At 48.5% G+C, this 12,462-nt stretch overlaps 1 protein-coding gene across 3 annotated transcripts; it reads left to right on the top strand.

The window, feature by feature from the left end:
* Positions 1-1,395: 1,395 nt before the first annotated feature.
* On the top strand, positions 1,396-11,326 carry GPKOW (G-patch domain and KOW motifs). 3 transcript variants are annotated; one of them, XM_053580821.1, is made up of 11 exons: positions 1,396-1,637; positions 2,896-3,050; positions 3,140-3,264; positions 6,784-6,893; positions 8,205-8,418; positions 8,861-8,993; positions 9,659-9,767; positions 9,971-10,094; positions 10,195-10,264; positions 10,788-10,873; positions 10,978-11,326. In XM_053580821.1, exons 1-11 carry the CDS (start codon positions 1,462-1,464, stop codon positions 11,110-11,112), a joined length of 1,437 nt encoding a protein of 478 aa, XP_053436796.1. In that variant the 5' UTR covers positions 1,396-1,461; the 3' UTR covers positions 11,113-11,326. The 3 variants fall into 3 exon arrangements, with proteins under 3 accessions (XP_053436796.1, XP_053436794.1, XP_053436793.1); XM_053580819.1 differs by having other exon boundaries at positions 1,421-1,491; positions 8,861-8,933; XM_053580818.1 differs by having other exon boundaries at positions 1,422-1,491.
* Positions 11,327-12,462: the final 1,136 nt, after the last annotated feature.

Raw genomic sequence — 12,462 nt, 5'->3', positions numbered from 1 at the left:
AAACAATGACAACCACAACAACAACAACAACAAAATAGCCAGACATTGTGGCAGGTGCCTGTAGTCTCAGCTACTTGGCTGAGGCTGAAGCAAGAGAATCACTAACAGGCAGCTCCAGTAGCTCAGTGGGTAGGGCACAGGCCACATACGCCAAGGGTGGCGGTTCGAACCCGGCCCAGGCCTGCTAAAACAACAATGACAACTGCAACAACAACAAAAATAGCTGGGCGTTGCTGGGGGGCCTGGGAGGCTGAGGCAAGAGAATCGCTTAAGCCCAAGAGTTTGAGGTTGCCGCGAGCTGTTATGCCACGGCACTATACTGAGGGCAACATACTCAGACTCTGTCTGGAAAAAACACAAACAAACAAAAAAAAACCCTAGCCAGGGCCGGGTGTTGTGGCAGGCGACTGTAGTCCCAGCTACTCGGGAGGCTGAGGCAAGAGAATCGCTGAAGCCCAGGAGTTTGAGGTTGCTATGAGCTGTGACGTCATGGCACTCTACTGAGGGTGATAAAGACTTTGTCTCTACAAAATAAATAAATAAATAAATAAAATAAATAAAACAAAAACAAATCCTGTGGCTAGTCATGACAAAATTTTTCTTTCTTCAGGGACCATTTATATTTTACTACCTTACCCTGGTTAAAAACTAAAGACTGATGTTCTTTCTTAGGACCTCTTCCTCAGGTGCACATTGGAAGTGAGGGTTGGGCGGCTCCTGTGGCTCAAAGGGGTAGGGCACTGGCCCCATATGCCTGAAGTGGGGGTTCAAACTCAGCCCCGGCCAAAAACTGCAACAAAAAAAAAAAAAAAAGTGGAAGGTTGGCTGGGTGTGGTGGCTCAACATCTGTAATTCTAACACTCTGGGAGGCTGAGACTGGTGAATCACTTGAGCTCGGGAGCTCGAGACCAGCCTGAGCAAGTGAGACCCCAGCTCTACTAAAAGTAGAAAAAAATAGCTGGGCATTGTGATGGGCGCCCGTAGCCCCAGCTACTTGGGAAGCTGAGGCACGAGGATCACTTGAGTCCAAGAGTTTGGGGTTGCTGTGAGCTATGATGATGCCGGGGCACTCTATCCAGGGTGACAGAGTGAGATTCTCTCTGGTGTCACACAGTGCTAACAGACATCTGAGGTCCTGATGGAGACAGGTTTTTCAGGTGAAGTCATCTGAATATTGCAGACTATGTGCCTGCCACTATTTTCTTACTTTCGAGTTATCCCGCACGTGTTCGGAGCTGTGCAAAGCGCACCATCCCCATCAGGGCCACAGGAGAAAGGACCCAGTTCCAGGAGATTTAAAAGAATGACAACTACTTCCTATAGTCCCTTGTCGGCCCTGGTCTTGGGTGCCGCAGTGCTTTGTGGGAAGTGTGGTTCCTGCGTGCGGCGTCCGCCCTCGGCAAAAGGAACCAAAACTAAACTTCCCAGCAAGCGGCGCACGCGCCTGGGAAGAGGGGCAAGATGGCGGATGCCGAAGACCGTGTTTTGCAGGTAGGGGCAACTGCCACTGCCCCAATTTCATTTGGCTTCACTCGCACGTCCGCCCGGCGGCGGCTGGCGGACGCGGGAGATAGTGCAGAGCCAGCCCCGGAGGAAAAAGATTTCTTGAAGACCGTGGAAGGAAGAGAGCTGCAGAGGTGAAGCGCCGAGTTTTTCATTCCGTGGATATCGGTGTGGTGGGCGCAAGTAGGAGGGAACAATCTGAGTTGTTTATCTTGGTGACAGTGGCCTGGAAAGCCTGAAACACCGCCTGAGGAAATTCGTGGAGGCAAGAAGGCGAAAATTTGTAGGAGATGGGGAAATTGGGCTTGATGGCCGTGGGGATTGAGAAAAAAATACGTGGGCGGCGCCCGTGGTTCAGTGGGTAAGGCGCCGGCCCCATATACAGAGGGTAGTGGGTTCGACCCGGCCCTGGCCAAACTGCAACAAAAAATAGCCGGGCGTTGTGGCGGGCGCCTGTAGTCCCAGCTGCTCGGGAGGCTGAGGCAAGAGAATCGCCTAAGCCCAGGATTTGGAGGTTGCTGTGAGCTGTGACGTTACAGCACTCTACCGAGGGCGATAAAGTGAGACTCTGTCTCTATAAAAAAAAAAGAAAAAAATACATATTCCTGAGAGGAAATGGGAGCACTGAGGTGTGTGCGTTCTGAGAAAGGGAAAGGAGGGGAGAGTGACAGGACCTCTAATGTGTCAGCTGAAGTGATAGGGCTTCTCTGATATGGGATAGAGCCGTGAGATCCAGGTTAATTAGGAGAGGACAGTATGAGGAAGGACTTCTGGAACAGAATCAATAGTCTAGTAGGCTGTTCTGGAGCCTGGAGCTGGGAGAGTCTGAGCAGAAGATGGTGATTTGTGAGTCATTGTGGAAGCCAGTCTTGGGATGAACAGAGGGTCTACGAATGAGTTCTCAAAGACACGTTTATGAGTTCAGGGGTACTGGGGGAGAGAATCCAGGACATAGACTCTCAGAGACATAACAAGGAGCATACAGGAGGATGGTCCATGGGTCTGGAAGTGACTTTGACTCTTGTGTTTTCTTTTTATTTATTTATTTTTATTTTTATTTTTTTGTAGAGACAGTCTCACTTTATCGCCCTTGGTAGAGTGCCATGGCGTCACAGCTCACAGCAACCTCCAACTCCTGGGCTTAAGCAATTCTCTTCCCTCAGCCTCCCGAGTAGCTGGGACTACAGGCACCCGCCACAATGCCCAGCTATTTTTTTGTTGCAGTTTGGCTGGGGCTGGGTTTGAACCCGCCACCCTTGGTATATGGGGCCAACGCCCTACCCACTGAGCCACAAAGCGCTGCCCGAGCTGTTTTCTATGAACAAAGAAGTGTGGTTCAGAACCCATTGACCTTATCACTCTCCTAAACTTACTCTTCTGTGTCCACATCAGTTTGAAGCCCTCAGAAGCCCCCAAGGAACTCATCATCCCTTTGATTCAGAATGGCCATCGCAGGCAGCAACTGGCACAGCCCCCTGGGCCATCCAGGGGTACTGGGGACTTGGTGGATGGGATGCTGTCTCAAGCCATGAAGGAGCTCATTGAGGGTGAGTGATCCCCCTTCACCTTGCCCCAGTGAAGGAAGAAGGTGGAAAGATAGGGTGGGACCTCATTGCTCCTCCCATTCTTCCCTTAGAATCCAAGAAGTCTCTGGAGGAGAGAGAGAATGCGGGTATCGACCCCACGCTCGCTATCCCTATGATCCAGAAAGGATGCATCCCCAACAGGGAAGGGGCAGACAGCGAACCCTGGGCTGAGACAGTGAGCTGGCTCCTCATCCCTCTCTGCCCAGCCTTTCTTGCCCTGTCTGCCAAGATTTTCTCCCTGCACATGGCAGGGAACATCTGTGTGTGTACTAGAGGCCTACTGCCTATCCTTTCTGCCATCCTATTTGGAAACATTATCAAATATATCTGGATATTGGGATGTGAAAAAATACTTGAATCCTGGGATTATCTGAATATGATGGGGAGCAAAGGGAACAGAAAATATAAAGGCTCTGAAGGTGGACACTGCCAACAATGTTCGAAGAACACCAAGGAGACCAATGTGGCTAGCGCAGAATGAATGAGGGAGAGGGTTAGTAGATGACGTCAGAAAGGAGATGGAGAAAGCTAGACCAGTTAGGGCCTTATGGGCCCTGGTGAGGACTTTAGATTTTTTTTTTTTTTTTTAGGACTTTAGATTTTACTCTGAGTGAGATGAGAGCCCTGGGCAACGCCTGAACAGAGAAGGCACATGACTTCTGATTTGATAGGACCACTCTATTTTTTTTGTGTGTGTGTGTGTGTTTTGGCCGGGGCTGCGTTTGAACCCACCACCTCTGGCATATGGGACTGGCGCCCTACTCCTTGAGCCACAGGCGCCACCTGATAGGACCACTCTAGCTGCTGTGAACAGAACAGACTAATACAGGAAGGCAGAAGCAAAGGAACTAGTAGTCCAAACTAGAGATGATACAGACTCAGACCAAAAGTGGCAGAAGTGAGGCATAATTTAGTGGGAGAGAGAAGAACACAGTGAGTACTCTAATGGCAGCAGCAACCCAAGCAATGGCACAGAGGCAGGAAGTCATAGTACTGTTTATCTACCAGTGAGGCAACTTAGGCTATGCCTGGAGTGAATGTGAAGGATTGAAGGAGTGGAGATGGAGGGTAGTAACAGGAAGGTAGGAGATGTGTCCACAGTAGTAACTAAGTCTGGGCCAGGCACAGTAGCTCACACCTGTAATCCTAGCACTCTGGGAGGCCAAGGTGGAAGGATTGCTTGAGGACAGTAGTTCGAGACCAGCCTGAGCAAAGCGAGACCCCTGTCTCTCCTAAAAAATAGCATGGTCCCACCTATTTAGGAGGCTGAGACAGGAGGATCACTTGAGTCCAGGAGTGTGAGGTTGCTGTGAGCTAGGATGAAGCTACAGCACTCTAACCCTGGTGACAGCGAGATTCTGTCTCAGAAAAAAAAAAGTAATCAATTCTCTTTCATACCCATAGACCTGACTCTTCACCTCTTCATTCATAAGTTATTTATGGTGCTTCTTTGGGGCCTAGTTCTCGTGTAACCGCAGAGCACCCTCTCTTTTTACCAAACTATTCTCTTTAGTCTTCAGTGTGTTCTTGTTCCCTTCATTTTTTTTTCTTTTTTTTTTTTTTTTTTTTGAGGCAGAGTCTCAAGCTGTCATCCTGGGTAGAGTGCCGTGGCATCATAGCTCACGGCAACCTCCAACTCAGGCTCAAGTGATCTTGCCTCAGTTTTTCTATTTTTTAGTAGAGACAGGGTCTTGCTTTGCTTAGGCTAGTCTCGAACTCGTGAACTCAGGCAATCCACCCGCCTCGGCCTCCCAGAGTGCAGTGTGAGTCACTACGCCCAGCCACTTCCCTTCATTTTTAACAACAAAAAAGAAATCTTCACTTCATTCTTCACTCTGTTCTAGCTTTGGCATCATTTCTTTCTTTCATTTCCCCCCCTACAAACATTCTGCAGCTTTTCACATTTCAATTGACCATAATTCTGTCTTTCCTCTCACTCCTTATAAACCTTGGTGTCATCCTTGACTCCCCACTCTATTTCATATCCTGTATACAGTCTGTCAGTGCAATCTTAATATCTCTTTTCAAAATAACACTCAGAATATGACTACTTCTCACCATTACCACTACCACCACACTGGGCCTGAGCTGCCAGTATCTCATTTGGACCACTGTAGTAACTAATTCACTAGTCCTTCTCATGGGTCCTTCCTGCCTCAGGGTCTTCTAGCTCCTACCCAGCTCTCTTGATAGTCTCTTACCCACCCTTCTGTGCCTCTACAGCTCAGTTTTAGTCGTGTTGACTTTCATGATACTTTTCTTTTTTCTTTTCTTTTTTTGAGTTAGAGTTTCACTGTGTCACCCTCGTGGCATAGCAACCTCAAACTCTTGGGCTTAAGCGATTCATTTGCCTCAGCTTCTCAAGTAGCTGGGACTACAGGCGCCTGCCACAACGCTTGGCTATTTTTTGTTGTTGTTGCAGTCATTTTTGTTTGTTTGTTTGTTTGTTTTTTGGCCGGGGCTAGGTTTGAACCTGCCACCTCCGGCATATGTGACCGGTGCCCTACTCCTTGAGCCACAGGCGCCGCCCGTTGTTGCAGTCATTGTTGCTTAGCAGGCCCCGGTCCAGTTTAAACCCGCCAACCTTGGTGTATGTGGCTGGCACCCTAACCACTGAGCTACGGGTGCCGAGCCTCATGATACTTTTCAAACACATCAAGTCCGTCCTGCCTCAGAACCTTTTCTTCTACTGTTCTCTGCTTGGAATGCTTTTGCCTCACATGTCCTCATGGCTCTCTCTGTCGTCTCTTGGTTACTCCTTAAATGCCAAGTCAGTGGCACTCCCTCTCCATCCCCCTGCATCCCCTTAACCTGCTTTGTTTTTCTTTCTATGATGTATCACTAGTCCCTGATATTTTTTTTCTGTATTTTATTTATTGTGTGTCTCCACAACTAGAAAGTAACTGGAATGAAAGCCCCACAAGGACGGGGTTTTGTTGTTTTGTTCACTGCTTTATCCTCAGCAACTAGAACAGTACTTGCCATAGATTGGGTGCTTTATAAATATTTGTTGAAAGATTGGAGTAAAGTGAGGGATGATGGGTGAGAAGAAATCAACTCTCCATTGACCTGGCTGAAACAAAAACATAGAGGGTTCCAGCCCAAGCCCGCCAAAAACAACAATGACAGCTGCAACCAAAAATAGCCCGGTGTTGTGGTGGGCACCTGTAGTCCCAGCTACTTGGGAGGCGAAGGCAGGAGAATCGCTTGAGCCCAGGAGTTGGAGGTTGCTGTGAGCTGCGACAGCACCGTACTCCACTGATGGTGACAAAGTAAGACTCCGTCTCTAAAAAAAAAACTAGAGGGTTTATAACAAGATAGCAAGTGCACATTCTTTTTTTTTAATTAATTATTTTTAATTAATTTTTTTTTTTTGAGACAGAGCCTAAGCTGTTGCCCTGGGTAGAGTGCAGTGGCATTACAGCTCACAGCAACCTCCAACTCCTGGGCTCAAGCGATTCTCTTGCCTCAGCCTCCCAAGTAGCTGAGACTACAGGTGCCTGCCACAACGCTGGCTATTTTTAGGTTGCAGCTGTCGTTTGGCGGGCGCAGGCTGGATTCGAACCCGCCAGCTCAAGTGTATGTGGCTGGCGCCTTAGCCGCTTGAGCCAAGGCACCGAGCTGCAAGTGCACTTTCAACAGAGGGCCAAGTGTCCTCAAAGCCTGACCCTCCTTCCTCTGCTTGAGCCTGCAGGTGCCTGAGGAGGCTAATTATGAGGCAATGCCTGTGGAGGCCTATGGAATGGCCATGCTGCGGGGTATGGGTTGGAAACCTGGCGAGGGCATTGGCCGCACCTTCAATCAGTGAGTTCTGGGATAGGACTGAGGGTATAGACAGATTGAGCTGTAATCAAGATCCCCATGCTAACTGCCAAACCAGAACCATCCAGGGAGGGAGGGAAGATACTTTATCACCCTAATGAATCTAGTAGCCCCTTCCACTATTGTTTCAAATTCCTTCTCATGGTAGGGTAAGGTGGCTGACACCTATAATCCCACCACTTTGGGAGGTTGAAGCAGGATGATCACTTGAGGACAGGAGTTTGAGATCAGCCCAGGCAACATAGCAATACTCTATCTCTAAAAAAAAAAAAAAAAAATTCAGGCCAGATGCGGTGGCTAACACCTGTAATCCCAGCACTCTGGGAGGCCGAAGCAGATGGATTGCTTGAGATCAGGAGTTTGAGACCAGCCTAAGCAACAGTGAAACTATGTCTCTACTAAGAATAGAAAATCTGAGGCAAGAGGATCTCTTGAGCCCAAGAGTTTGAGATTGCTGTGAGCTGTGATGCCACATCACTCTATCCAGGGTAACAGAATGAGACTCTGTCTCAAAAAAAAGGCAGGGCAGTGGTAGTTAGCTACTCAGGAAGCTAAGGCAGGAGGGTTGCTTGAGCCCAGGTCAAGGCTACAGGGAGCTATGATCACACCACTGTGCTCCATCCTGGGTGACAGAGCCAGATCATATCTCTAAAACAAACAAACTCTATATCATGACTTAATAAAAAAAATAATAAACCCTCTATAATAGGTTCCCATTTATGTAAAGTTTGCCTCTCTGGACATCAGTTTTCTCATCTGGAAAATGGGGCTAGTAGTATTGATTTCACAGGTCTGTTATGAGAATTAATGAGATCATACACATAAAGTATAGTAGAGGCCCCAAGAAAGCATAGACTAAACATTTGCTGTTATGATGTGGACTTAGAACCCCTGTCTTCACAATTGCAAACTACAAAGAATTCTGAAAAACAAACATTTTTTTTCATAAACCACTTGATAGCCAAACATGAACTGAATTGCCATTGGACATTTATAATCTGTTTCTCCTACTTGGTGTAAATATTCATATGATTGCACCTGTAGAAATATCAGCGTGTTTACAATGATCTACCTCTAGCCCCCACTGTGATATTATGTAATAGATGGTATATGTAGCAGGTTATTAGGTTGATCCAAATGAAATTGCCATTTCTATAGGTCAAAATAGTCCTAACATCAGATTGTAAAGGGCATTTTTGAAAATATTGATGGAGTAGGATGTGGGCAGGAATGAGGTATTGGAGACTGTTGCACCCCTCCTATGCTACAGCAAGTCCGTATTCCTCCCTGCAGAGTAGTGAAGCCCCGTGTCAACTCACTGAGGCCCAAGGGGCTAGGTCTGGGTGCCAACCTGACTGAGGCCCAGGCCTTGGCCCCCACTGGCCCCTCCCATGTGCCAAGGCCAAATGAGGAGCAAGAGAAGGATAAGGAGGACAAACCTCAAGTGCTAGTGCCTGGAGGAGCTGTGGTGGTCCTTTCTGGCCCTCACCGAGGCCTCTATGGGAAGGTAAGGAAGCAAGATATCTCAGGAGCCGGGAAGACAGGCAGCAGGGACAGGGAAGGTTGGTTTGAGGGTGAGAGGGAAAAAGAATTGGGTTTAGGGTAGAAAGGCTAGGAGTCCTAGTCTTTTAGCCCTGCCTGGTCCGCTGCCTCCCTAGGTAACCACAACCACATGTTGGGTCTTTTTGGGCCTCAGTTTCCAGCTAAAAGGGAAAGAGTGTCATATGCCACATGTGCCTGAGGATTAAATGTTTGAAGGATATCCATACAAGCCCCCTAATCTGCTGAAGGAAGCATAGAACCAGGTGTGGTCTCAGCCCTCACGAGTCACAGTCTGGTTAGGGAGACACAGGGCTCGGGTCTATTGTAGGTAAGGGGTGAACAGCTTGGTCTTGGGAGTGCTGGTGGAGTCCACGACCCTTGCCTCACTTCTCTCCTCAACATTGTAGGTAGAAGGCCTTGATCCTGACAATGTCCGGGCCATGGTGCGTCTGGCTGTTGGGAACCGTATGGTGACTGTTAGTGAGTACTGCCTGCGGGCTGTGTCCCAACAGGAGTTTGACAGGAACTCCTTGGATCTCAGTGAGTGAGCCTCTTGCATAGCTGGGGGAGTTGGAGAAGCATTCCTGTGGGTGGCAGAGCCTGGCATGTGGGGTAGGTTTAAGATCTGCAGAGGGAAGGGCAGTAGTCTGCCTGGTAGGTGTGCCTTCCAGTCAGAGGTAAGGCAGTGAGAGTGCATGTGCGTGGCTTATTCTGTTTGACTGAAGAAAGGTTGATGTAATGCTCCTCAGACCATAGCCTGTCTCTGAGGGGAAAGAAACAGGTACAGAAACTAGTTCCTGCCCTCTGGAAGTCTGTTTATATGGGATGAAACTGTATGAGGTGAAAGAGTGAGAACTGCAAGGATTAGGATGTGACCAAGGAGAAAGGAATTCTAGAGAGCCAGAATAGCCCCAGTGAAGGTGTGTTGGTAGGATGGAGCAGTTTGGCAAATAAGTACAGACAGAGCTCTCTAGGACTTGCTAGCCCACACTAGGTGAGCACTATTGGTGTGGACTTGAGCAGCTGAGGGAGGCTGTGTAAAGGAAGCCGTATGATTGAGAGGTGGAAGAGAGGCATTCTACTAGCCCAGGTAAAGGTGTGATAGTGAGAAGGAGCACTTTGCTTGGTAATGGATGGGCTTGGAAGGAAAGGGCAGTAAGACACTGAGGCTCTTTTTTGATTCTCCCCCATACTCCCTTGGACAGCCCCAGGGCAAGAGAATGGGACAACCTCATCACGGAAGGCTCTCCAGAATCAGGACCTCCATGTCCAGCAAGAGAACTATGAGAGGAAGCGGAAACACTTTCCAGACCAGTGAGACCCTGGACATGTGGGATGGAAAGTAGGCAGGAGTGTGGGTAGGCTTAAGCAACCAGGGAACACTTCCAGAGCAAGGCAGGTGTGCAGATGGACCTAGGAATGGCCTTATGGGTGGGTTTCATGGTGTAAGCAAAGGTAGGGCAACTGGAAAGTACATATGAGGAAGAGCTAAGTTTGCTGCTGGCTCCTCTCGACAGATACGATGGGCCTGCAACCAAGAGTGAGAAAGCAGCCCCCAGGAGACAGCACTGGTTGCACAGAGACCTGCATGTGCGGTTTGTGGACAAGCTATACAAAGGTGGCCAGTATTACAACACCAAGGTGGGAATCTGGTAGCCTGGGCCCCCTTCTTCCCTTAGGACTGGGCCCCCTTAACTCTCTTAACATCTCACATCACCCATCCCTCGACATGTCTCCCCAGATGACAATTGAAGATGTTCTGAGTCCAGATACCTGTGTATGTCGGACAGATGAAGGCCAGGTCCTGGAAGGTGAGTATAAACAATAGCAGCTGGAGCATTACCATACTGGAGGGTGTTTGAGAGAGGTGTTTTAGGTTAAGAGCTTAACCCAGGCCAGGCTGGGAGGTTGGCCAGAGTTTAGGTTCTTTACAAGGCCCAGTATCCTCTTACAGAACATCAGACATTTCCATGATGGTGATTATCTGAGCCCCACTATCTCCATCTGTCAAATTAGCATAGAGTTACTATTTCTCCCTCTTATGACTGGTGCCTTGTGGTGGGGTGCATATTGAGCTCCCAGTGCAGAGGAGAATCTGCAACATGCCCACAACAAATGGTGCCTGTTAGCACCAGCACCCCTATATGTAAATGTTGCCTTTATAACAGTCATTTCTGTAAACTTCTTAGGTGTCTTTATCTATGAAATGGACATGCTGGGACTCTATCAACAGGGTGTAGAGTAGCTCCAAGGAGATAGGAAAGGCCCTTCTGACAGGACACTGGCTGGGCTGGCCCTCCATGCAGGCCTTATTTTCTTCTCCCTCATCTGCAGGCCTGAGGGAAGACATGCTGGAAACCCTGGTTCCTAAGGCAGAGGGCGACCGTGTAATGGTGGTACTTGGCTCACATGCTGGGAGGGTAAGTTGCAGACCTGGAAGTTGAGGTTTGGAGGCCTTTCAGGGGCTGTCCCAGAGTCTGGGCTGTCTTTTCTGCTTGCTGACTCTGCCCTACTCCTACTCCAGGTGGGACATCTACTGGGCCGGGACAGAGCACGGAGCCGGGCTTTGGTGCAGCTACAGAGAGAGAATCAGGTGGTGGAGCTTCACTACGATGATGTCTGCCAGTACGTGGGCCCTAGTGATGCAGATGAAGACTGACCCACAGGACCACCCCCATCCTCCAGGCTGTTACCATTCTTTACAATATGAGAAAGTTGCCTTAGAGATGGTGGGAAGATAATTGTTTCATCCTCTGCTTGCACTAGCGTCCTGGGACAGAGGCAAAGGCAATAGATTGACCAGAAAGGAACCTAAAAGGAAACCCAACATTTACCAGTATTTAATGTATAATAAAAACCATTTCAGATACTTAGTAGAAAGATGAAATCATAAGTGGTGTGCTGAGCTGGGAGGTAAGGTGGAAACCATTTCATTTGTCAGCCTCTCACCTTTGTGCTGGGATGTAAGACAAGTTAAAGGACTCATTCGATCATGAGCTCACTCTTGGAATATAGAAACTATGAAATGTGACCCCTAAGCAGATGCTATGGAGTCTGGAATGCTACATCTCTGAACAACTTCCTGAGCAATGGAGTCTGCTGCTGCTTTTTTTTTTTTGAGACAGAGTCTCAAGCTGTCACCCTGGGTAGAGTGCCATGGTGTCACAGCTCACAGCAACCTCAAACTCTTGGGCTTAAGCCATTCTTTTGCCTCATCCTCCCAAGTATCTGGGACTACAGGCACCCAGCACAATGCCTGGGTATTTTGTTGTTGTTGCAGTTGTCGTTTTAACTGGCCCAGGCTGGGTTTGAACCTGCCAGCCTCGGTGCATGTGGCCGGTGCCTTACCCACTGAGGTCCAGGCACTGCCATTTTTTTTTTCTTTTCGAAACAGTCTCACTGTGTTGCCTAGGCTAGAGGACTGTGGCATCCATTCTTGGCTTAGAGCAGGCCCCCAGCAAATATCCTAAGCTGGTATTGGGGGTCTAGAGGAAGGGAGGCTTATACTCACAAATGGGATATGGGTTCTTTTGTTTGTTTACTTGTTTAGAGACAGGGCCTTGCTCTGTCTCCCAGACTAGAGTGTCATGGCATCATAGCTCACTGTAACCTCAAACTTCTGGGCTCAGGTGATCCTTCTGCTTCTGCCTCCCTAGTAGCTGGGTCTATAGGTCCATGTCACCATGCCTAGCTAATTTTTTTTTTTTTGTAGAGATGGGGGCTATGTTGCCTGGGCTGGTCTCGAACTCCTGGGCTCAAGTAGTCCTCCCACCTTGGCCTCCCAAAGTGCTAGGATTACAGGCATGAGCTGCTGCACCTGGCCCAAGTGGGATATGTCAGGTTTAATTTCCAAAGAAACCAAGTCATTTCTGGGCCCTCATTTCATACTGAAACTCTGGCATGCAGGTAAAAAAAAAAAAAAATTTTGTTTTCAGACAGCCTCAAGCTGTCTCCCTGGGTAGAGTGCTCTGGCATCACAGCTTACAGCAACCTCCAACTCCTGGGCTCA

Source organism: Nycticebus coucang, chromosome X (genome assembly GCF_027406575.1).
Source record: "Nycticebus coucang isolate mNycCou1 chromosome X, mNycCou1.pri, whole genome shotgun sequence".
Taxonomy (NCBI): Eukaryota; Metazoa; Chordata; class Mammalia; order Primates; family Lorisidae; genus Nycticebus; species Nycticebus coucang.
The sequence above is the reverse complement of the archived record's forward strand: the minus strand, read 5'-3'. Positions and strand labels throughout refer to the sequence as shown.

What these genes read in the sequence shown, in the direction of transcription:
- GPKOW (XM_053580821.1), top strand. Translation starts at nt 1,462, where the DNA reads ATGGCGGATGCCGAAGACCGTGTTTTGCAGGTAGGGGCAACTGCCACT. An exon ending in CATGAAGGAGCTCATTGAGG is followed by an intron (nt 3,051 to 3,139) that starts GTGAGTGATCCC and finishes TTCTTCCCTTAG; the next exon opens with AATCCAAGAAGTCTCTGGAG. An exon ending in TTGGCTCACATGCTGGGAGG is followed by an intron (nt 10,874 to 10,977) that starts GTAAGTTGCAGA and finishes CTCCTACTCCAG; the next exon opens with GTGGGACATCTACTGGGCCG.